The 26,165-nt window shown below is 43.5% G+C and overlaps 1 protein-coding gene across 8 annotated transcripts in view; it reads left to right on the forward strand.

The window, feature by feature from the left end:
• The window catches only part of casz1 (castor zinc finger 1), a 215,964-nt gene that overhangs the window by 175,889 nt on the left and 13,910 nt on the right, over window positions 1-26,165 (forward strand). For 6 of the 8 annotated variants that reach the window (XM_086051162.1, XM_086051153.1, XM_086051169.1 and 3 more), the window contains 11 exons: window positions 58-627; window positions 6,186-7,089; window positions 8,648-8,713; window positions 13,096-13,192; window positions 15,587-15,751; window positions 17,492-17,664; window positions 19,215-20,083; window positions 23,790-23,922; window positions 24,243-24,306; window positions 25,192-25,355; window positions 25,979-26,101. In XM_086051162.1, coding sequence (XP_085907288.1) covers window positions 102-627; window positions 6,186-7,089; window positions 8,648-8,713; window positions 13,096-13,192; window positions 15,587-15,751; window positions 17,492-17,664; window positions 19,215-20,083; window positions 23,790-23,922; window positions 24,243-24,306; window positions 25,192-25,355; window positions 25,979-26,101 — 3,284 coding nt within the window. In that variant the 5' untranslated portion in view covers window positions 58-101. The remainder of the gene's footprint in view (window positions 1-57; window positions 628-6,185; window positions 7,090-8,647; window positions 8,714-13,095; window positions 13,193-15,586; window positions 15,752-17,491; window positions 17,665-19,214; window positions 20,084-23,789; window positions 23,923-24,242; window positions 24,307-25,191; window positions 25,356-25,978; window positions 26,102-26,165) is intronic. The other 2 variants (XM_086051133.1, XM_086051184.1) reach the window with 1 other exon arrangement.

A 26,165-nucleotide genomic window follows, 5' to 3' on the forward strand; every position in this document is an offset into this window, starting at 1 on the left:
GTTCGTCAAAGTGTGACACTTAATCGACTGTTTTCCGTTTTGCTTCTCCTCCCTCAGCTGAAAGGAGTTTATGCACTGAAACGACCTCAGGAAAACCCAAGATGGCCGCCAAAAGGAAAGGTGGCCTAAAACTCAATGCTATCTGTGCCAAGCTGAGCCGCCAGGTGGTGTTTGACAGCAGCTCGCAAAATGCAGAGGGAGAGCAGAGCCTAGCTGAAAACAGCGAGCGCGGCAGTTCCCACTACGATGACAATGAGACCAACTTCCGCGAGAGCCTGAGCTTGAGTCAGAGCCTGGAGGAGGACCAGAAGAGACGCGAGGCCATCGAAAAGTGGGTGAATGGCGAGTACGGCGACGAGCCGCCGGCGCCGGAGGGCGGCGACGAGCACGAGCGCGAGCTCCAAGACGCCGACGATGAAGACGCCCCTCCCGAAGGCGTCTACATGGTCCAGCCCAAGGGCTGCAGCGACGAGGAGGACAACAACGGCGAGGAGGCCGAGCCCTTGCTCGGCTCTCAGGATGGCAGTTACCACGACGACAAAGATGCTGACGACGGGCCTTCCAAGCCTGACGCCTACATGCCTCCGAGCGAGGCCCCGAGCCGCCAAGCACCTTTCTCCTCTCCAGGTACAACATTGCAGCTGAGCATCCTCCAGTCACGTTGCTCAGCACCCTCACTTTGCCCTTTAAAACATTCCACTTTAGAGTATTAAGGGGCAAAGGCTCAAAGTGTGAGTGTGCGTGAAAGAGAGAGAGAGAGAGAGAGAGAGAGAGAGAGAGAGCGACATTGCCACATGCACATAAGCTTAAGTGTGCCCATTATTGGAGAGAGACACTCTAGAGTTGCATTATGAATAGTCGATGACATTATTACCCTAAAGACGGATTCAACTGGCGTGCTGGAGGGCGAACATAGGAACTTGTCAGCGTGTGCTAAACTGTATGAAGAACTTCATAAATGGAGTAGGCTTACGACGCCGGGCAGTTGTAGCAGCTGCGCGTGGTCAAGAGCACATGGCGGGGCCGGGCTAAGCTTCATATTACACTCAGGATTACATATTGAGTCTTTGATTGTCCCTAAGCTCACTAAAGTTAGCCACTGCTGCACCATCAGCTTCTCTTTGCTCCGCAAGCATTATTATCTACCGCGGGATCGTGAATGGTCATAAAAACATAGCATCCTTGGCCCTCCCTTGAAATTACTCAAAAAGAAGACGCATGGGAGAAATGATGGAATTGATCTGTTCCGTGGCTAAAATGTGTCTGGACAGGTACGACTCGGACAGGCTTTTTCATATACCTGTAGTAAGTTTAGTAAGCAGTAAAGCTGTACGAGTAACCGGAGGAAGTAACGAGATATTGGACCAAGAGCACGCCGGCTGCACTTTGGACACGTTTTCGTTCAAATTTAAGGTTGAATACCGAGTTGTTCAGCTGTGTAGTTTAGGTGTGATCACTTTGAGCGGGGATTCAAATTTTTTTAAATTGCGTTAAAATGAGAGTTGTTCAAGTGATTCGATTAATCTACAACCTATCCATTGTTAAATTGATCAGCAGCTATTTTAATAAGTGAGTAATCGTCTAGAGCCATTGTTTTTATTTGAGCCTCTCAACACTAATTATGCTCTTATTTCTCTCATCTTTCATAAAAGCAGACTGATTATCTTTTGTGTTGAATCAAAATCAAACATTCAATAAATCAATCAATCAAAATTAAACATTTGCAAACACCTGCTTTTACTTTAGAACTAATGACGAAGCAGTACCTGAATCAGTTTCAAAAGGTTTGCTGAGTACAATAGCAATCCCACTCGTGTGTTTGCTTGATTGTTGTTCCATTGTTTTTTATCACTACACAATACCACATGAACAACAATAATTGGTTCAGAAACAAAAGTGGTTTTGTAATACACATTAATGCAAACTAAAATTGTATCCAATTATTTGAGTACTCGATGGAAAAATCAATAGAAAGCTTGATTCTAAAAAGCGACAGTGACAGCCCGAATTAAAACACAAACTGTCATTTAAGAACGTACAGTGAAAAATAATATGTATTGAAAACTAAAGTAAACATAAAAAGACACCTCGGTAGATATACAGTAGAAATTTTTTTTAAAAAAAAGCAGCGATCCAGGGAAAGAACTTCTCAGGGGAAAAAACATCTGTGGTTTTCATTTTTATGTTCTTCTTATTGTCTGTCAATATATGACTAAATGTGTTTAAATAAGCACAGAAGGTCCACACCCTTACCTCCACGATTGCGCTATTACTGCAACACTTGATTTTATTTCTCTCAGACTTCCTCTTTGTTGATTGTAAGTAGGGCATCTACACTCGTGTGTTTCTGCTCAACACACAATTAAAACATTTTTTCTTCTCTTTCTTTCTCTCCCCCTCCACTGTCGTTCAAACGCTGATGCGCAGTGCACATAATTATGCATATAAACATAGTGGCTTAATTATCTCTCACAACATCAGTGACAATGTAATTAACAAACATTGCAAGATCAATGAGAGAAACTGCGACCTTCAAAACATTTAACTCCTCACGCTGGGGCATCGTGTGGGATTTCCTATCAGTGCAAAACCCCTGAATAATTTTCAAGATAATGTACATGTCGGATGAGAGTCCACGTCCGTATATGTCAGTCAACAGGAAATACAAAATGCTCATTTGGACCAAATAAGTTTGACCAAGACTCACATTTCCAATTTTGGGTCAACTGTAAAATGTTACTGCATAGTTTAATAGAAAAATGGTTTGAGCAGCCCTGCTCTACACAGTGATTCCCAATGAGGGTGCCATACCACGGGAAATTAGACAGTTTCATCTAAATTGTCCCCCAAAGTTTTTATTGCAAAGCTGTACCTTTCTTTGCCAGCAATGTATAATGACAGGCAGCACAATTTAATGGCCTTCCATTAGATGGCAAAAGGTACAGAAAGCCTTCATCCTTTCATCCATCCATCCATCCAGCCATCCATCATCCAGTCTCTGAACCACTTAGCTCTACAATTACCACTGGATATGTAACACAAGGCATCTGCTAAGAATAAATAAATAAATAAATAAATAATTCAGCCCAATTATAAGTTAACACATGCTTGTAAAAGCACTGCACACAACTCTGTACAATATTCTTAGCACTGTTGTTAGCATCACAAAGTGTCCAGGTTGGTCCAACAATATTCTATCCCTCTAATGTGGGTGATCTGTAGTCACCATGTCAATGACATGAATACTTCTCTCTTTATTACAAGCGGATGTGTCATCAATAACACTGGTCAACATTTTTGCCTTACTAGCGACCCTTGTGAGGATAAGCGGTATAGATAATGGATGGATGGATATTTTTTTTTTAATTGGAGATGCAAGAAAACCTTTTTAGATTATTTTTTGGCACACAGACTCTGAATCTGCCCTTGTTTTTTTCCAGCACATCAAGGTTTTCATTAAAAAAAATAAATAATAATAATAATAATGATAACAATATATCAATAATATAATATGTATTATATTCATATATTTAGTAACATTAATGAATTAAGGGTTAGGATCAGAAACAAGTGGATAGTTTTTTCTGAACTGTCAAAGCTATAAATTACAATGCATGGTAAAATCTCTATCAGGCAATTTTTATAGGTCAAACCTAAAAACTAAAATATCTCAAATGCCTGATGTGCTAGAAAAAAAATCAAAGGCATTTTGAAACTGGCATCAAACATAAATTTAGGGACAAAGAAAGTGATCTTAGATTAAAATTTGCTGTTGACCCGTGTAATTCAAAACAAAATATGAAAATGTTGCATATAGATATTTTAAGATAATTAACATTTAATGTAATGATGTAAAAAAACAAAAAAAAACAATTGTATCTGCTTGAAGCAAGTGGTTTACATTGTGCAGGTATGATTCCAAAGTGACAAGCCTGCTAATGTTCCGACTCTAGATTAGTCCATATATAGCCACTAGCGTGCACCTTTATCATCAGCGACACCTCTGCCTCTCGTCCCGTTTGCAGAGCAGCTATGCCACACTGATGCCCATATTTGGCTTGCCTAAAGGAGATATAATGCCCATCTGTTATCATATCTGTGAGGGAAAATGTGGCCTAATTGTCTCCAATATAGACAAGGCAGGTCTGCGTCTTGTTGCGTTTTCAAGTGTAAAAGATAGGGAAGATTTTCCAGTGACACCAAAGAGAACATTCAGCGGCTACAAGAAAATGAATGAAGATTTCCGAAGAATGATGTTCACATTAGAAGGGATCAATAGAACCTTAAATGTCAGTGGGAAGCAGCGTGATAGAGCTTGAGTGGGAAAAGTCATTTGCACTGTGTTTAAAAAAAAAAAAAAAGGTTATCTCCTGTGTGTGGCAGCCTTAATCCTTGCAAGCCAACATCATTTGCCTTGCACTGATAGCATGGTCACATGGCTCCCTCTTTAAATACACTCCTCGCACTTTTTTCTTCCCTCATAGATGACGATAATACGGCAAGTAAATAAAATAGTTTTAAAAAGCATATTGGCACCACCACAAATTACATATATATGTTTTTTATACAATACTCACTCTGATGTAAAAAGAGGACATTACTCAAAGTCAATACGGATTAATCATCGCAGGGTCAATGTTTGCATAAGTGATTATCATATATATTTAATTTTCAAATAGGCAATCTGGCGATAGGCTTGCTCATTTTACCTCAAGTAGTCCAATGGAGTGCCACGTTGAGTCTCATAACCGGTATGGGCCGGTCTACCCTAACTTTAGAGATATATGATCCACTGCGCCCTGAAATGACCTGAAAAAATACAGCAGCACCAAAGTCCATTCAAACATTCTGGAGTCAGTCACACCTGTTGTGAAGGTTTAGTACCCTAATGTGTATTGGAACACATTTAAATGCTGTCAGTTTCCCCTGCAAAATAAATAAATAAAATGGTCAAGGGTAATATGAGGCAACCCCGGTTTCAGTTTATGTGAAAACATTTGATGGAATTATCTATGGCCGGCTGATTCATTCAACCATTCCTCTTAAATGTTTCATGCCCTTTTCGATCCACCGGATACTCTTTCACACTGATCCACCACGCAGAAGAGCGACCCCAAAGCAGTGGGTGGAAATTTGGGGATTATTTTACATGCTGCTCAGGAGATGTGAAAAGCAGAGCACAGCAACTCATTTAGCAATAACTGAGAAATTGGAGACAGGAGCTGAAATATTTGTGTATTAATTACACGAGTGGTAGGCGGTATTACCTCTGACCAGCTTAAGTGCGCTCTGCGGCTGAAAAAGCAATAAAGCACTTTTTTTTTTCAATGGGTAATGGGTAGTCATGAGAACTTTGCAGCAAAACATTTTACAAAAAGTTAAGCACTATTTTATGTTGGGATGTGGATAATGCTGCCTGGAGGAATTGCCATTGAGTATGTAGTAGTTGCCATAGCTGATCATCAACATGATGCTGTCCTTTTTTCGATAACACAAAACATGAGTGACTTTTTTTGGGCAAGGGTGTTTGCAAATTGGGCATTAAAGAAATAGTAAGGATAATCAAACAAGTGAAGATGTTGAAGCGAATATAATTGATTAAAATAACAAATACCATTCAGTATTGTCAAATACCAACATACACGTTTCTAATGAATCATTAGTAAAATTCTTCTTTGTTGACAGTTTCACAAGTTGGAAGTCTTTTTTGCTTTACTTTTATAACCTGCAACTTTTGATATTATACACAATCAATGTTCACATATAGTAACGCATTTGTGTTTTCAGTTTGCCGTGAATTGATTCACAGTAGATGTAATCAGGACACAGAAAGCCAATTAAAAAATCTCCCAAGGTTTGTGTTCAGCGTTTGCTCAATCAAGTCAACCTGCAAATTTTGCAGCAGCGTAACATGAAAACAAAACAGGAAAAGCGCTACTTCAGACTGCCTGTTGACTGTTTGTCAAATGAAAACAAAATACACAAAGATACTTTATGTTGTCGCTCTGTTGTGTAAAACACTTTGCCAGGTCTGAAATAATAGGCATATTTTAGTTGGTCAAATCATATTTGCATATTGTTTGACAGATTTTGGTGTATAAGTTGTGGATCGATGGACTGATGGGAGACCAATGACGCTGCCGTAACAGTAGTACCTATCAAATATGATCTTTCCGCTGTTTCAGGAGAAGCATCTGCCCTCCGAGACTATGCAGCCAACACAATGAATGAGTTTTTGGGAATGTTTGGCTATGATGACCATCATATGCGGGACGAACTGAGCAAAAAGCTCAGCTTTGAGAAGCTCAAAGCCGCTACCTCGGACCCCTCGTCCCTCAGTAGCGAAGAGGCCTCTCGGCGAGCCCGCTTCTCCAAGTATGAAGAGTACATCCGAAAGTTAAAAGCTGGTGAGACCCTACCTTGGCCCATGCACGCTTCCCCACCCAAACCAGATGACCTCAATTCAAAACTGTCCCAAGACAAAAGTCCAACCATGCTCCAGACCTCCGGTTGCCTCCCAGCGGCCGAGGCTCAGATCTACCCCACGAGCATGGATCACAAGCAGCAAGGAGGAGCTCCATTGGCTGCCGCACAGCCGTCCACTCCCTCTCACTTGCAGAGCATGGCCACCCGGGCCTCCAAGTATGACGTCTTCATTCAGAAACTGAAAATGGGGGAGAGTATACAGCCCAACGGTAATGCTTTTAAACGACCCTCCAAATATGACCTGGAGAACGTCAAGTTCCTGAATCTTTTTAAACCGGGCGACGGCAGCCCTGACATGGGCGGGGCCATCGCCTTTAAGACTGGTAAAGGTGGCCGCCCTTCCAAGTATGACATCAGAACAATCCAAAAGCTGATGCCAGGAAATCCCGAAGGCTCGCTGATGCCCAACATCCTTGCAACTGCACCGGGGAACCCTGGAGCTCCTGGCGTCCCCACAGTCGGCGCAGCTGGGGCCAGCATCGCACCGGGACTCACCGTTGACCAGACGGGCCATATAAGCTTCACCACATCTGCATCTGACTACCTGAAGTCCAGTTTTTCCAAAACTGACTCCATCACCACTGGCACCGTGTCCTCCGTTAAGTAAGTCTGTTCACACGTTCCCCTTTGCTGATGTGTGGCTTCCTTTGGTTCCTTTTCTATACAGCTTAGCCTTTACAAGGTCATGAGATGGTGGGAGGATATGCCAGGTGACTTGTGTATCCCATCACCAGTCAATCGCAGGATTGACACATGAATAGACAATATGCGTTACATGACACTAAAGAAAGTCAAATCCATTCGAACGGCTTTCACTGGACACATTTCAAATGTGTCTTAATCAATATGTCACAGTGTGTATGCAGTTAATGGAGCCACACCAGAACTTAAACCCGCTCTGCAAATTTGACTCCTAACCTTTGACGAAGGTGACCATTAACATGAGATGAACAATTCACACACGCAAGAGTTATTTAACAATTCAAAAAATGTTTTGGAATAACACACATGCTGGACATAAATGTTGGAAGCTCAGTTATTGCTTCTCAAAGGAGCAGCTTGGCGCGCCTGTCAACTCACACACACGCGACTGCTACAGCGAGTCACTTTACCCAACGTAAAGGCAATTACCTCCGTGGAAGCCAACAGCACTGTAGTGTGAAATAGTGCATGGAGCCCAATAGGACAGCGACGTGATGAGTTGCAAAGGCACATGAAGTGTTTACTCGCTGTAGAGGCCCATTGGAGACTGATTTAGCACAGTCATCGCAAAGTGACTGACTTGGTTCATTTTGGCTCGGGTGTAACAACCCTCCCTTTAATTGCTTTGGAGGCATGGCTATCCTACCGGCGAGTCACAGGGGCACATGCAACACTGTCTGAGGTGAGCACTTTGAAGCCAGCGAACGAGAGGTAGGCTTGTGCGCACCGCCGGTACCAAACCACTGTTTGATTAGTTTTAATCTCGTTTCTGGTTAGGTGAGAGCTATCAAAGGCAGCCTTCAAGAGCCCTCAGGCGCATCTCCCTCAGGGTCTGGCCTTGGTCGGATTGGATTGTGGCTCACACGAGCTACAAGCTTGGCTAACTGGCCCGTTTAGTGCGAGACATGGTCTGGCAGGACGTCCTCCCCTCTGGGCCAGATTAACCTCAGGTCATTCCCCATGTGCAGATTCACATGGAACTAAATGCCGCTGCTGAAGGGGGGCCAAAGCTGCATTCTAACTGGCACCCTACAGATAGTACTGCTACCTTACAAAGAGGGAATCTTATCTGGGCTGAAAAAAATGCCATCCATTTAAATCCATTCAAAGTCGAATCAGCTGGATATCTGTATAGTCCCATAAAGAGGATAGAATTTTCTTCCGCCAGCCCATTATCCAGTTTTGCATATAAGCACTCACCAAAACACCCCCATAAAAGATTAATGTCCTTTTTGCTCCTGCATTTCTCCTTCCGTTGGCTGAAAGGCCATGCATCAAATGTGTGCTCCTTCCATCTCTGATTCATATGGCACTGGAAAATGCTGCTCTGCCACGAGAAAATGTGAATTGATAGTCGAAAGTTTCCGCAAGTAAATATTGTGTCACTTTGTGTTTATTAACAACAGGCAGCCCAAACCTGCCATTAATCCTGTCCCTTTTGTGTTTCCTGCGGCGTTAGGAATGGCCTGCCACCAGATAAACCCGCCAGCGACGACGTCAACCTCTACCAGAAATACATCGCCAGGTATGCAAATCCCTCAACGGGCCATGCTAAGCACCGATGAAACAATACGGCCAAACGGAGACAAAGCGTTTCCCCTTCCGCTGATGGCGTTTTATTCAGTGGTGTAACTAGATTCTGCAATGAAGATGCTCTGTGTGCAGTGAATTGATTAAGAAAGACTTCAATTTATGTGGCGAGCGGGATGAATGGTAATGAAAAAGAAATGGGTTGATTGTGCCTGTGACTGTAAATGTTTGAATACATTCACAGAGTATGTATACAGCATGTGCTAAAGCCCACCTTTCATTACACATGGTCTCGGGGAAAAGATAATTGTTGGGCTACTTCAATTAGACTGACATTTGAGACGCATACAGTCCAACTGTAGTTTTAAAAGGAAAGACAAGTCAAACGTTTTCTGTACAGTACAACGTTCTACACATTGATCCAAACACAGTATTCTGATTAATATTGTGTTTATGGAATATGAATTAAGCTGCAAAATCCACCCGTTCTTATCCATCCGAGGAGGCGGCCATTTTGCCACTTGCTGTTGACTGAAAGTGACATCACAGTGCCAAGGGCTCAGGTAATGACAGCTCACCTGTTTTCTTGGTTTGGTCATGTGACATTCGCAAGCCGAGGCCCTTCCACGCTGTGATGTCATTTTCAGTCGACAGCAAATGGCCACCCCCTGAGATGGATAAAACAGGTTGAATTTGCTGACACAAGAAGTGGAGCGTTTACCTTAATATTTTCAGCGCGGGCATTACAGTCCCTTTGTCTTGGAAGTAGTATACAAGAAACGAGGTAGAACCAGAAGAGAATGGCAATTGCAGCATCTGCTGCTTTTGTAAACACGTCTATAATTTTAATACAATGGGTACGTAAAAAGAAGCGTACAGCATGTACAAAATCGAATTGCAACACTGTCCTAGTTGCTGATTTCGACGTTTCCCGATCGTTGCCAGCAAGTTTATTTGCAGACATCATATTATTGTGTTGTGCCACCTTTGGACGAGAAGGCAAACATTCCACTGGCAATAAAGCATTACGTCTACATTGACACAGCCATGAAACGTGGACGTGTGTTGTCATTTAGACCACATAAACCCAAACTAAGTAAAGTCCAAGACTTTGTTGTGCTATAGATCACCACAATTGTGCTATTTCTGAGTTCTGACTGACGCAGAGAAGACGAACGCAGAGCTTTAATTTAGGTCTGGCATTTATTGTTAAATGGACGACTCATATAAAAAGTCAGTCAATTACAAAATTAAAAAAAATAACAAATCCGGGAAGGAGAGGTGTCTTTCGATGGCCACAGAACAATGCCTGCCGCCCATCCCCCTGCCCCCCCCCCCCTTTATTTTATTGGATTCATTTAGAGCCGATGCTCAAAGGTGATTATCACTTGTTTGTTTATTCCGTCCAAAAAAGAAAGAAAAGCAGCATTTGAAAAGCCAAAGTGGCTTTGGCGTTAATGATTACTTCTCCAAGCCATAACATGAAGGGCACAAATCAAAGCCTTGGCACTGACACACACGCGCAAACACACGCGCGGACACGCACAAAACCTCTTCCTTGGACTGATTACATTTTGCAAGAAGATTTAATTAAGGAATTTTTAATGAGGCTTCTGCTGGCACTGCCAAGAACTGTTTTGATATTTGCACTGCTTAATGCATAAAATTTGTCTAAACATCTCGGCAGTTGATGCACGGGGAGGCTGCAGATAAGCTCAGATACAGTTTCAATTTCCGTGTTGGGTTGGGTTGGAGGGAAAGAGAAAGGAGGGATGGAAAAATGGGAAAGGAGAGCTCATAAAAAGGGCAAATGTAGCACAGAGTGGGAGGTAGGAGTGAGGGAGGCTCCTCCTTGGAGCTAATGAGCACACGCAAGTACTAAAACCAGCTTTGTACATGAGTTTGCGCCCAATCCTTGTAAAGAAAAAAAAAAAAAAGTCATCTAATCTCCTCACCACAAAACATTTGAGGCTTCCCTGGTAGTGTTTAGTTTTCCCTCTTGCTTTCATGCACCCACGAATTGCCTCGGCACTTTGATCTGTGTCTCTATTGTAACTGGAGATGCGCTGCAATCTCTGCATCGTGGCGATATTAATATTTAATCTGCAGCTGAATAGCGGCGGCCCATTAGGCCCCCTGACGCGGCAAGTGGGAATTGTCCAGAGGCAAAGTGATACAGCTGGGCAATGAGCAGAGGGGTGGGCCGCAGTCTCAGGGGGCTCTGTGTGTTCATAAGGATGTATGCACGTCAGCGACCAGTGTATAGAAAGCACAAATGTTGGAGACATGTGTTGGCTTTATGGATTTTTAAACCCCCTCCTCTATTTACTACTACCGTGTTCCAGGCGTAAACCCACTCTCACACAACTTTAAAAAAAAAAAAAAGAGTAGTGGGTATGACGTTCAATTAGCTTAATGAACTCTGCAAAGTGATCTGTAAATGCAGCTCTGGGATAATCTGAACAAGGAAAAAACAGAAAGCGAGATGGGGAAAAAAAAATATTACTTAGTCCCCGTCACTCCCCCCAAACACACACACACACACACACACACTCACACACCCCTACACACACTCCCTCCTCTCCTCTAGCACTAGCAGATGGAGTTCTTGGCAGCAGCGGTGCAATGTTTATTTGTGTGTTTTCACTGGTAATTGGAGGATTTTAACAGTCATCATCGTCTGGCTTATAATCAGCGCCATAAAGTTGCTGTACTGTAGCAGGCAGCGAGCGGCAGCCTTTTGCTATCTAGCGCCACACTAGACAAGTAGGTGGTGAAGAGAAAGCAAAAGAAATAAAAAAAAGCGGCATAATGTTTCTACTTTTCAAATTATAAGGCCCTTTCCTCCAAAATAATACAATAATGACATCGATTTGACAAGGATTTTCACAGCGCCGAGACATAAAGCATCAGGGGGTTTAGTGTGTGTAATAAGTGTGTCTTACGGCTGCGTTGGCAATAAATGGAGATAATTTGGCTGAAATTGGTGTGACAGCCTGGTAAATTGTCGCAGCGGTGTATGGAGTGGGCTGTGAGCAGCGCTACTTTGAAGGTGAGTTGAGCGTCATGCCTTTGAAAACTCGCTCACCTGTTTTATTGCGCCTGCTTTCACTGTTGACAGGCTCTTTGATAGCCTTTATTGTCACACAGCTGTCCTAAATAGAAGGCCCCTCCTTAGCCGGCGACTATGAACAGGGGAGAAATCCTGCAACAACATTCACATTATAGTGTAAGGGCTCAAAGCGCAGCGATCTGGGCCTGGGTTTCGCTAAAAGCACCCCATTTTGGTTTGAAAACGCACGTTTTATGTTCACCTAAGGCCAAAGCTCTTCTCTTTTTAAGCGAGACGCAACTCACCTTGCCTTTGGGATCGGGAAACAAACATTGCTCATCTCCTGGTCTGTTGCCGCGGCCCTTCCTCATCTCAATGCTTCAGTGCAAGCTGCATCCCCATGAGAACCATTGCGGCATATCGCTGCTGAAGTTGACTTGAATTTTGCACAAGATACACATTTCATCTTATTTTCTACACAGTTGAATAAATCTTCCTTTGGTCTTCTTTTTGTGGGTCGCGGTTAAGCAAACTGCATCCAAAATAAATTTGCCGACAAGCCCCACGGCGCATGTGTATTGTCACAGTGTGCCCTTTGTTTTAAGACTAACCACACTCGACTTTGAAAATGTGATACAGTTGGATTTACTGAAATGCACAATAATCTCAGTAAAAGAACCATTTGCAGCTCTGTGCTCCCCACACTTAAAATTATTTTTGCTTTTTTAATTTTTTTTATTATTATTCTCATCATTACTTATTTGTGTATATAGTGTCTAAATGTATCATTAATGCATTTTACTGGAGGTAGCCAGGCTGTGACAATTCCTTTTCCCTTCAGGGATAATGTCACGTGTCAAATGTTCAATTTTAAACCCAAAGTAGAAAATGGCAAATTTCGTAAATTCTCTTTAAAGCAGTTTATACAAGTGGAGTTGCCATATGAATTCCTCTGTCGATGTAGTTGAGTATGCAGTTTGGGTAAGCACGTGGTCAAACGTTGCTTTTGTCCGTTAACGTTTGCTGAGTATTTTTCCGGAGGACTACGGTGTGTCAATACCAGTATTTCCATATGAACAAAGAGCTCGTGTAGGTTTAGGGGCGCTTGTGTTGCTGGAAAATAGTCCAGTGCCAACATAAAATCTTGTTAACCTGTATACAGCGCAACGCAGTGCATGGCTTGTATTCCAAGTTCCTACTGAATCCTTGGACCGTTGCTTTTAGGATTTTAAAAAGCATCAACACTTTCCTCCTAGTTGTCATTCCTATTTTAATCCGAATAATTGTCTTTTTTTCGTGTGGCTCTTGCCTGTCTTGCTTTTCAGGTTTTCTGGAAGTCAACACTGTGGCCATGTGCACTGTGCCTACCAGTACAGGGAGCACTACCACTGCATGGACCCTGAGTGTAACTACCAGGTGAGCGTGAGTAATTTATCACTTTTTGAACAGCACCCAATGACACGTTTAATGTCGGCTGGACATGAAAACAATGCTGCTCTCCCAGCTGATAGAAATAAAGTTGCAACATTTTCGAAGTTTTAAGAACTGGGCGTAAGTCTGGAACAAATAACTACTCATATAAAAATGTTGTTGTTTTGTCACGCAACGCAAAAAGGAGACGTGACTAGACAAACAGTGCGATGTGTCATCTTTTCATTATTCATAACATCCTGCCACATTTTAACTAATCATAAGTTTGTTAGCCTGTGGTTTTCCAAACAGGGCATTGTTTCGTTTGCAAGCGTCCTCTGGCTATTACTGTTCCGTACTTGAAATGTGTTTCTATTTCTGTTATTTATTCAGCAATAAGCATCATTTTAAAATGCACCACCGGGGAAGAGTTGTCTCTAATCCAATTTCTTGCATTTAACCTCGGTTAGGGAGGAGACAAATCATGCCCAGTAAATCACATTGCCTTTGCTGCAGCATATGGATTTGTTAAAAATGCCCACTCTGTACCAATTCTCTGACTGAAGCCACCACAGTTTTTGTTTGAGGGGCCACTGTTCAAAAAAGATCTCGCTCAGTAAATATTGGTTCAGAGGTGGAAAGCGTAAAAGACTCAAGTTTTGAGGTTCCTGCGCCACAGTCTGATGAGATGCACTCCGGGAGGCATACAAAGGAAAACCATTTCATGTCATCGTTTAGAGCGTTAGTTCGGGTTATCACGGCAATTTCCATGCTTGGGCCCACGTTCCTCCGCTGCTTCTGCGCAAAGATCCTCAGCTCGGCACCCTGGGTGTCAATTCCCTGAAAAGGAAAAAAAGCACATGATGTGCAGTCGCTTTCGAAGCGATAACTCATGAAATGTTACATGACACACACTCCTGGAATATTATCCCACTGCCAGCCTCTGGCCGATTGGCTGAGTCTTAACATTCTCCTTTCATGGGCTTGTGCATGAGGGACGGTGTGTGCATCTTGCCACACTAGTGGGAATCCTAAAATAAATTGTAGCAAGTGGCTCCCAACCCTCATCACCACTCGACTGAAAATGAGATCTTTTTCCCAGTCAGCTCTCTCCATGGCCTATTTTGGATGCCTTGATGGATTGAATGTACAGACACTGCTTTTCCACTCATCTTCCGGTCCACATCAGACCGACGCTCAGACATGTGCAGGGCTTCTTTTTTTTTTTTTTTTTTTATCCCAGGAAAATTCTAAAAGAGCTGAATATTAAGAATCCGAATGAAGTCTTGGCTTTTTGAGTCAAAAGAAAAATAGGCGGTGGGAAACAGGCCAAGAGCGATGAAGAGGCGCTTTTTTATATTTTGTGTGGAACACACAACACAAAGCAATTAGCCTACTTTGTAGAGCAATTAGTTGCTTTTCAAAACACTTCTTTCTGATGTTTTTCCCCTCAACTGGAGATGAATATGGATTGAAGACAGAAGTGTCTCATTGATTTGCACGTCTCCCGTTACAGAGTCTGTTACATCAGCTTAAGGCCAATTACAGAAGATTTGGTTGCTGCGGGTCTCTGAGGAGTCACTTTTCTGCTTTCTAACTGCTGCATGTGGGAGGGATCATTTATTTAGTCATTTTAGATGCGAGGTCTCTTAGCGCATGCACTCACCATAAATGACAGCAAAAGCAAGTGTTCATAAATTGAAATTCCACTTTCAGCAATTGAACGTGAAACCTTATTACCTCAAATTGAAAGGAAAAATGTCCTTTTTGGTGGCTTGGCTCGTTCATTTATCTTCTTTTTTTTACTCTCTACAACTAATATGCAATATATTACCATTAAATATAACTATTGAATACTTTTTATTGAGGGTTTTTTTTGAAGTTCTTGCTACAGATTCATTTGTTGTAAATAGCACAAAATGCAGTTATTGCTTAGAAAAAATACCTCAATAAAAAGCTGTGTAAGCACATGTTAATGAGGCCTGTAGCCCATAAAAAAAATCAAATGGAAATGATAAATGTATGATGTCCACACAAACCTAGTTATTGTGCATTTTAAAAAAGCGGACATTTTCAGTAACAGCAAACAAATTCAAAACAGGCGGTGTTTGTGGAAACTTAACATGTGGAAGCCCATTCTGTCCCGGTGCGAGCAGATGGGCTGCCTGTATTTGGAGAAGACGCATGAAGAGGAAAAAGCGTCTTTTGAGGCGTCCTGCCCCCTCCGTTCCCCATGCATCCGAACCCCCCGGCCCCCGTCCCTCAAATGCCAACTGGCCCGCTGCGTGCTGCAGCTGCTGTTTCCACTGAGATAAAGTGACATGTTGCTGATTCTGTGCCTGGTTTCAATAAACACTAACCTGTTGCTTTACATTCTCCCCCAATGTCCCGCTCGTTCCATTGCAGAGGTTCACCAGTAAGCAGGATGTGATCAGGCACTACAACATGCACAAGAAGAGGGATAACTCCCTGCAGCACGGTTTCATGCGCTTCAGCCCTCTGGATGACTGCAGCGTCTACTACCACGGCTGCCACCTCAACGGCAAAAGTACTCATTACCACTGCATGCAGGTATATAATCAACAACAAGAACACACCTGCAAACGCGATACACATTTTGCACATACTTGCATAGTCTTGTTTGGCCTACAATCTGCAGTTAAACCAATATTATCCAAACTCACTCCAAGAGTCAACTTGTATTTGTTGACAGAGTTTCTTTGAGCCGGAAATGACTGTAAGATATTGTTTTTATTTTATTCATACCCTTGACAAACTTTTGCAACATTATGAAGGATTCCGAGATGAGCGATTGAATACACAGTACATTTGCAACATTAAATATGCCTGTAATTTGAGATGGACAGAATAATTTAAAAAGTGGAACTTTGTGTCAACTCAAAATGAATTGATGATGAAACATTTTCAAACTGATATCCATTTTATGGAATCAAACACCAATTCATCTTTTCAGAATTTGAATTGTTTTTGATCAAAACTAAATTCTGTTTCAAGTTGATATGTGTAAATGTACAGTATTTAAAGTATGTAAAGACAAGCTTCAGATGAGGAGCTCATTGGAATCCAATAGGCTTTTGCGCTAAAGACTTTATTTGGGGTCTTTTTTTAAATAGTGTTAATGAAAAAGAGCAATTGGGTGTGTACTTTACAGCTAAACGTGGTATTTGTGGTGGAGCGCGGAGCTAGTGTGACGTTCCAGTTTATAAACATCGTGGCGTTATGTCACTTTTGTCTTTGTTCCTATTGAGTTGTTGAGCGCACATGCTGCTGTAGAAGCTTCACGACACCGAACACATAGAGGCAAACGTCAAAGACAGTTAAAGTAGGGTAGCAAAGGTACAAAGTGTCATCTTGATGAAGGCGATGAGTCAGTCAATCACGAAAGCAACAAAAGGACACCCCCCACACTCTTTTCCATCCTCACTACACTACAAGCATCTCAAAGAATGTGTATTCGAGTCAACAGCAGAATTCAAGATTGAAGATTCAAATTGATGTACTTATATATACACACACACAAGGCAGCTGTTCCCACCGCTTTGTTCCCTCGCTCCTTAATTGGCATGGATGAAATTCACTTAGGTGTTTATGTAAATGTACACATTCTTCATGTTTTAGTACCAGGCAGACGGTTAAAGATTATTCGCCTGTCTGGATTTGTTTAATTTTTTTTACATCTGCTTAATTTCAACGTGTCATTTTGCTTTTAGCATTCCTCGCTAGTGGAGGGTGTGCTTGAGATGAAATTTTTTTTCTTTTTTTTTACAACGTCATTGTTAATAGGGAATTTCAGCTCTTGTTTTAACAGTGCTGACAATCTGCAGATGTAGGCATCAGCCTGATTTAGGGAGGAAAATACAGAGTGGCCTTTTTTTCATTGTTTGACTTGATGGAGAAGTTTGCCATTTTGAGTGGGCGACAAACACCAGGGATGATGTACTGTATGTTTGCTGCTTTTACTTCAAACATCTCCACTGACCAGCCAGCGCCTTCCCCTATTAGCCTCAAGGGTTCAACTTGAGACCACCACGCTGCACATTCTCCCCCCTTGAACGAGTGTTACAGTAAATTTGTGGTGACCTCGGCCTCCAAATGTGAGAGGAAAGTACTGTAGTTTCAGGTGCCTCTTGCTTCTTGAAAGCAGCATCGCTTTCAATAGCAAACCACAAATGAAGTGTTGAACATGAGAACCATTTCTCGGATGTTTTCTTAACCACACAAAGAGCTTCCTTCTTTGACTCCCTTCACAAACGGAAATCTTGCGGGCCACTCTTTGTCTCTGCTTGGCAGGTTGGCTGTAGCAAGGTGTACACCAGCACCTCGGATGTCATGACGCATGAAAATTTCCACAAAAAGAACGCCCAGCTGATCAACGATGGCTTCCAGAGGTTCCGCGCCACTGAGGATTGCGGCACAGTCGGGTGCCAGTTTTATGGCCAGAAGACGACACACTTCCATTGCAGGTGACGTTTGGCAAATCAAATCGACCTATTTTTTTTTCTCACTCATCTTTACATTTGTATTTCTTTACATTAAAATGACATAACCTCACAGAAAGAAGTTTGTTTTAACTTGTGTTTTTTTTGTCCTTTTACAAAACATTGTAAAAGAGCGTGGCATGGATTGAGGAAGAAACTTTTTTTGGGGTGTGCCGCTGATGGTGTATTGGTACACCCGCCTGAGTTGTGTGCGAGCAGCATGGGATCGGTTCCCGCTCATTGACGGTGTTTTTGTCTGTGCCCTGCGACTGGCTGGCAACCAGTTCAGGGTGTAGTCCGCCTTTCGCCCATAGTCAGCTGGGATAGGCTTCAGCTCCTCCCCGCGATCCTGTACAGGATAAGCGATGTGGATGATACACTTTTTGGGTGTCACCACCTACTGGACTGGAGTCGAACATTATTGCCTGCAACTGCCAGCAACTCTTGACTTTGACAGTTACATTTGAATGATTAAAAAAACGTCATAAAGTATTCCAACCGTTGTCTCCACTCTCAAATACTGAAGGGTGTGTCCGAACCCGTGTCAACTGTCAATCAAATGCCACTACTGCAACCTGAAAAAAGGTTCCACCTCATCTAACATCTTTTCTATCCCAACACATCCTCACAGTTGAGCCCCAAAAATATATCCACTTAAAACCTCAGGTGGCTGGTATATGTATATTCCATCAGATTATTGTGGGGTTTATCCACGCTGCAGCCATGAGGCAGCCACACTAGCCCGAAGCCCTGGTCCACATGCTGGCTGTCGGAGTGGACTCAAAAAACATAACAAAACAAAACCAAAAAAAAAAACATAAAAATCCCCCCCCCCTTGCTTTTCTGCTTTTCTTTGCGTGAAATGTGTGCACTCATAGCCAACAAATGTGCACTCCAAAGGCGCCACGCTTGCGGACTGTCCAAAGCGAAGATGCATTTTCGGGGCGTACGCATGCTAGCTAACTGCACATTGCAATTGCATTGGATAACTGCTGATTGGAATGTTGGCGGCGCTCAAGTTCTTATGAAGTTGGAGAGGGACAACTCATGCTGGGGCCCAAGTGCATCACTTGGCCACTTTTCGGTGACACCCCAAAAAAATCAGGAAAACTGAAATGCTGGAAAATAGTTAAACACTAAATCTTCACAACTGACTGCTACATCTTTCCACTTTTCTAGCAGATATCATGTATAATATTTAGAAACCAATCATGTAATTATAGGGTCTTCAAGCAGTCTTCCACACAATCTTTTCTGCATGCATTGTTACGCAAGATGCAAGGAAAGCCAGTACCTGGCATATGACAAACAAACACACCTATTGAGACCCACTTTGCAGTTGGCCCACAGCAAACTATCATGGAATGTCTCCCACTGCCAAATGGTGGCGGCGTATCAGTCAGCGGTCACTGTCTATAACCACCCCGCCATCATGGTTTAATTTATATAGAACCCTAAGCGGACGTGCGTACCCAGGTATCGATTGTATGTAACAGAACATCGAACCCCCCTCTTTATCCTCCTTCTTTCCTCAGGCGCCCCGGCTGTACGTTCACCTTCAAGAACAAGTGTGATATCGAGAAGCACAAGAGCTACCACATCAAGGATGACGCCTATGCTAAAGATGGCTTCAAGAAGTTCTACAAGTACGAGGAGTGCAAGTACGAGGGCTGCGTGTACAGCAAAGCTACCAACCACTTCCACTGCATCCGCTCGGGTTGCGGTTTCACCTTCACCTCCACCAGCCAGATGACCTCCCACAAGCGCAAACACGAGCGCCGGCACATCCGCTCCTCGGGCGTCATGGGCCTCTCCTCCACCTTCCTGGCCCCGAAAGACGAGCCGGAGGAATCGAGCAACGATGACCTGATGGACTTCTCGGCCATCAGCAGCAAGAACTCAAGTCTGAGTGCCTCGCCCACCACCCAGCAGTCCACCACTGTATCCCACCTCATGGCCACGCCCACTACTGCTGTCTCCTCCTCCTCATCGGTGGGCCTCACCCTCAAACCTACATCCTCGCTGCCCAGTGTGGGCCAACGTATGTCCAGTCTGCTGTCCCAGGCCCTGCCCAGCAACATGCCGGTGGCCCTCTCGCTGTCCAACAGCACCATGGCTGCTTCCAGCCCCTTCTACCCGCTCATACCCAGGTTGCCTCTCCAGCCTCCTCCGCATGCCGCCGGCCTCTTATCAGCTGTCTCATCAGGGGGCCATTCCATGCCCACCGACTCGCTGACCCAAGGCTGCTCCACAGCGGGGGCGGACGGAGCCATGGCGTCTACCCCGACCTCCTTCTCCAGCTCCTCCATCATGGAGAAGATCTCAGCCAGCAAAGGGCTGATATCCCCCATGATGGCCAGGCTGGCTGCTGCTGCTCTGAAGCCTTCCAACGGACCAGATGCAGGTCAGTCACATCAACCGCGGTCCGCTGTGCAATCACAAATCCCACGATTATTTACCCCAAAATTGACTTGGAAGCTCTGATAAGAGTCGGAGTACATTTGTATCTGTCAAGGCGCTAATGTATTCCCACTGGATAATTATTGGATTCAAATGAAAGCATCTCAGCAAGAGTGCAAGGCCGGGGTCAGTCCCCCCCCCCATCCGCTCCACCCAACCAGCCCCCACCCCCCACTGTGAAGAGCAACACTCAGTCTTAAAGGGCCATACCAGAAGCATGTTCCTCTGCTCTGGGCTTGTTGTTGTGTTGATGATGTTTAAGTGAGATACCCATCATGCATTTGGAGATAAATGCGTTGACAGAGCCGAGTAGACCCTGTAAAAGTCTTTTATGATGTTCAGCGAAAGGGGGGAGGCGAGCTGCAGGGGCCTGTGTGCTGGTGGTTGCCGTGGATCCTCATCATCAGCCCTCTTATCTGTGTCTGTTTGCGCCCGTTCCAAGCAAATGGAGGTGGAATCAAATTAAGCAATGGGGGGGGGAAAAAAACAAGAACAAAAAAAAATCTGGGTTTTTTTTTTGTGAGCTCAATGCAAACTGAAAAACTGAAAAAAACAACAGAAATCAGCCAAGCAGAAATGACAGCTGAGAGATTTTCCTTCTTCCATTAATACAAGATCACAGACACACTTGCACGCATCAGCAAAGACACGCTTTTTGAAATTCCCACAAAACATGTCAACATCTATTTAGCATAAACAAAACCCACATACACTTTGAGAGGTAATTGCCCTGTTTGTGTTTATCATATTGTGCTCAACCAAGCCCATGAAAATGAAAATAAAAAGCAAGTTAAAGCCTTTAATTGATGAAGAGCTTCACAGCACTGTCTAAAATATTGTCGCAGTGGGACCTCCCGTGCTGAGCCAGAGCAGGTGGGGTGCATGATAGAGATTGGGGCTGCAAGGGAGAGCGCGTCCGGATGTTGGGACTGGTAAGGATTACAATTCCTGGCGGTGCTCCCTGGGAGGTGGCTGGGGCGCCTGCTCCGGGGGGCTGAGCCGAGCCCAGGCTGTCAGTCAGAGCTCCACCTCTGTGCTTCTAGCAGGTAGTCACAATTGCTTGGAAGGGGCCCCGGTTGAAGGCGGGGCCTCGACAGATGGTGCCGGCACCGCCCCTCTTTATGGCCCAGAGAGAGGCATCAGCTGACATTTCTCTACTGTTTGGCGGCTAACATTTACAACATCTATTGAGTGTAGACAGGATGGGGGGTTAGCTGTGGTTTTGTTTCTCGTATTCGTCTCATCAATGTGTGATTTTTTGGGGGGTTCTAAAATGTTGGAGGAAGTGGTTTTTGCTTCTCTTTCACAAAAAAAGGTCAATTTTCTTGTGGCCATTTTCATTGAGCCTTGTTGCCTCTACAGTATGACAGTCAGCCTTTTTTTTCTTTTACTTTTGCTGTTTTTAATTAATGTTCCTCTCTAATTTACCCCTGCGTGTTTTGCCCAGAGATTCGAGCATATGAAAGGTTTACTAATTAGACACCCTGTACAAATGATCTTTCGCAAGCTCTGTATCTTATCCAGTGCAATTACATGGCGGTACATTATTCCTGGATAATTTCCAGAAAGAAGCTGCTTTGAGTCAAACTCATTTGTACTCCCTCTTTGGGAAAGAAAAAAAAAACCCATAATGATTTGAAACAGAACAAGAGATGTTTGCACTTTCATCTACCCTAAACAGTCAATTTATCCTCTGAGAATTTAAAAGAATTCTTTAATCTGCCTGGTGATCATGAGCTGATCACATAGCGAATGGCTTTTCTCTAAAGTCGCCTCTCATTTGGGCTGATTTAATTGTCAGTGACAAGGCTGGCTAGTTAATTTTGTCTGCGCTGTGATCAAGTTGGGGGTAGGGAAGGCTGGACTTTGCCAGCCTCCATGACCTCAAAGTAGACACAAAATTACGACTGCGTTTTTGTTGTGTGCCGCCCACCCCTCGCCAACAACCCCCTCAAACCACAGCCGTTGTCAAGCTGAACTGACATTGACACTTGCCCGTCTCCGAGCTTTTAGCTGACAAGGCCCAAGACTGGCCTTTCTACTTCTATTCTGTCTGATATGTCTTTGGGTCATCTTGTGGCACCAAGTGGAGGGAGGGGGCGGGGGGATCATGGTCATGTCCACACTCCCACCTCACGTACGTTTGTTTTTGTTTTCTCCCCAGCAGTATTTAAAAAAAAAAAAAAAAATGAGACTGGCCTTACCAGGATGAGTCCAAGGGCATACACTTGGCTGCCCATGACCTTGCCTGTCACAATCCCTCAACACAAGCCCCACTTCCTTACCAGATTCCAAAACCCTGCTGGTGTTCTGATGTTTTGGCGTCTAAAAGGGTACACCGGGGGGGCGGCCCCATGCCTTCCGCGCTCCCATTTTTGCAGATAAAACACCACTTATTGTCTCCCAAAAGCCTCGGCTTCACTGCATCGCCCCGGGACAAATTAATATTTCAATCCTTTGGGGTTTGGGGGAGAGGGTTCATCGTCCTGTCAACATTTCTGCCTTACGTTGTCCCTCTGGTCTTTGTTTATTACCTCCACCAAGGAGGTTATATTTGCATGACTGTTTTATTTGTTAGTGTTCACATTTCCTCATATAGTGGTTGGAATCCTCCATTTATTAGATTGGCCTTTATTTGTATTTGTAAGTATTTCTTAATAATATGTTATTAATTTTTTGCCCCACAAAAAGTTGAGAACTCATTTACAATATTTTTTGATTAGAGACTGGTTAGTGTTTCGGTTGGGCTGCTGTTTTGGTTAGCATGAGGGATGAAATTTGCCAAGCTATTAATTGTCCGTGTGTGCACAAGTGGGTTTTCTGAGGGGAGAAAAAGGAAGTGTCTATTTATAAGAGAGAGACACTTACTTTTGAACAACCGTGGAGGCCAGTGTTTGAGGAAATGGTGTTGACATCCATTTTCCATGGAAAATTGAGAATTTGGGTGGTCCAAAGAAGGGCCGATAACCGTGTTAGTGTGGCTCTCGAAAAATATGAAGATCCAGAATTTTTTGATTTTCTCCGTTTTTTAGATGAATAAATCATGAAGACATTTCCAGTAGATAGATGAATGTCTACAAAATGGTGTTGGTCCTTATGATCATTTCTGTGGCCTTGCCAGAGATCTGCATTCATCCGAATGCCACTGAAAATTTCTTCTGCGTACTCCTCCCATGCGGTACCTTCCAAATAACCTATTTGGATCAGAACACGAGCAAGAGGTCACTTGCTTTGAACCGATCTGATTGGCTGTCATCTCCAATCTGACCGTCATAACACCCCTGTTCCTCGTGGGTACGCTCGGCGGTATTGGCTGCAGCGCGTCGCCAGGCCAACGAGGAAGCGGGTAGAGTGGGGGGGTGTCCAATCTGAGGCTGCCACTTTCCCTCAGCATTAGCATCTCACTTAATGACCAGTTAAGAGGCAGCCCAGCAAATGAGTTGTGACAAGTGCTGCAGAAAAAGGAGTATTTTTCCCTCATATCGCCCGCCTCTCAATCACCATTTAAAAGGCTTGACGGCCTGACATAATTTCACAATAATTATCACTCCGAGTTCTCTTTTCTGGCCAGGACAGAAGTCAGAATGGATCTCATCACAGGATAATAGTGCTGACCAACAATAACGTTGTTGTTTCTCCTTGATCATCAGGGAGCGGGCAGCCGGTCTCAGTCAGCCAGTTTAATCTGGCTCAAGTGAAGCAGGAACCGGTGGAAGCCTCCTCAGGGGCCTCACAGGACTCCGCACAGGAACACACGTTGGACCTGAGCAAGAAAGACAACAGGTACACTGAGTCTGAAGCGTTTTGCAAAATGTGGACCATGCAAATTAGCAACTCTGACCGATTGAGCACGAGCGAGAGTTGTCGACAACATCGGTTATGAGAAACACTGCATTTATTCAAATCTCTCGTGTCTCAATTTTTGTTTGTTTGCATGAACCTTCAACTTCAGCTCATAGTCTATCTTTTTGGTTGTTGTTGTTTGTTTTTAACAAGACAGTGTTTTCATCTTCATTACACTGGCACACCTTGCATGATAAATAGTAATATTTACTGTTCTCATGCAAATCTTTACTAAACATTGTTCATTTTCCTTGTTCCAGTAATGAATCAAATGGACATGCTGTACCAGGGAATGCATCTCTTTTATCCTCGCTTATGAATAAGGTAAGATCCATCCATCAAAGCCCTTTCATCCCAAGACAAATTAGCGGCACACGGCGGGGCCTGTTTGTTTTTTAATGTTTCACCACTAATAAGATGAGTTTGTATCATTTAAATTTTCCAGCCATTTTTCACACGGTGTAATTTCCATCGCACCTCACACAAATTAATATAATGAAGTAGTAGCTGGCTGCTACACCAGATATATAGTGATGTTTGTTTTCTGATGAGCTGTTTTGAACTCGGGGCTCCATTTTTTTCTTCCCCTTTATGTTTCCTCCCTGCCCTGTCTCGCTCTGCATTTATCCGCACTTTATAAATGATATGATTAAAAGGCCGCCTTAGAAAAGAAGAGGGAGGTGTACTCTCATTTTTTAGCAAGTCCAAATGTTAGACTATGGAAATTTAAATGTGTGTGTGTGTGTGCGTGTGTCTGTGCGTGTTGTGAAGATTAAAATGGACAATGCCTTCTATCATATTAATGACAGGTCAGCCCCCCCATTTCTTTCCTCTACACATGGGCAACTGTTCAAGACCTCCTTTCCCATACAATTTTCCCTATGTCATCATTATTAGTATTGAGATGGACTTGTCCTCACTTCCTATTGACGCCAGAGAGCTTCAAAAGCTTGTCAGCTTGGCTTTTGGGAGGTTTACTCAAGCCCCCACATCACATTAAAGGGTTAACAGTCAGTCCCAGAGGATGCTTGGCAAATGTTCCTGGCCTGCACTCAAGCAAAAAGCTGAATGTTTGTAAGTCCGTTTGCGCTTTTCTCCCCTCGCCAAATCGTTTGCGCTCGTGCGAGTGTGTAAGCTCTCCCACCACAGCGAACATATTGAAGAGCCCAGCATGTGCCTGTTAGTTTGACACTGCGTGTCTTCTTGTAGATGTCACAGGTGAACCCTGCACTCTTCAACGCCATGCATCTGAAGACGGAGCTGGAGGGCGGCCGGGGCGGCGAGAACCCGGAGGCGGCCCAGTACCTGAGCCGAGTTCTGAAGAGGCCCCAGGTAGACAAACCCAGCGAGATCTGGAGGACTTACCTCCGCAGGTAAGAAAACAAAAAGTCGGCCTCCAACTCATGGTTACATTGTGCCTACATTTACAGACTTTCAGTCGTTCAGGCGTCTTGTCATTGATTTAAAAGTCAGTCATTATCAAGGCACAGGTACTTTTTTTAAATCATCTTAATTTGGCTTTAAGATCATTTGTTTGATTTTGTGAAAAGGAAAACGAAAAAAAAAGGTGAGTGGAAGGAACTGTTGCTAAATTACAAGCGTTTATTTATTAAATGTGTCTTGTTAAAGGCCAATCATGTATTTAAGTTTAGAATTCCACAGGAGTTTTTGGCCTTTAATTACGTTAACTCGTAATATATAATGTATTATTTTTTTGGAAGTAAAATATTTTTCCCCAACATTCAGTGTCATGTATATTCATTAAGACAGAGTACAGCATTTTGATACATTTTCTGTCTGAATGCTGCTGACAGTCAGTGTACTAGCAACACTGTCCTGCCCGTGCGTATCACAGGAAACCCCCTCGAAAAACGTATTCTGCTTGAACCTAGCCTGACGGGAATCTACACTGATTTGACGTGTAATACTACAATTAGAGAAGTGACGTCAGTTGTGTTATTTGTCGTAAATGGTTTCCTCTCTGTCTATGTAAAAGGTTTGACACAGATGACTTCTGTGAGGCTCAGTGTGACTTCCTCCAGAAAGTCCACTTTCACTGTCTGGTAGAGGACTGCGGTGCTCTCTTCAGTACTGTGGATGGAGCCATAAAACATGCAAAGTATGTATTGCATCAGATAAGGTTGAGAAAATACATTTTATCAGCATCATAGAAACAATTTCCT

This window comes from Filicampus tigris, chromosome 1, assembly GCF_054856515.1.
Source record: "Filicampus tigris isolate MCC_2025a chromosome 1, RoL_Ftig_1.0, whole genome shotgun sequence".
NCBI classification, from domain to species: Eukaryota; Metazoa; Chordata; class Actinopteri; order Syngnathiformes; family Syngnathidae; genus Filicampus; species Filicampus tigris.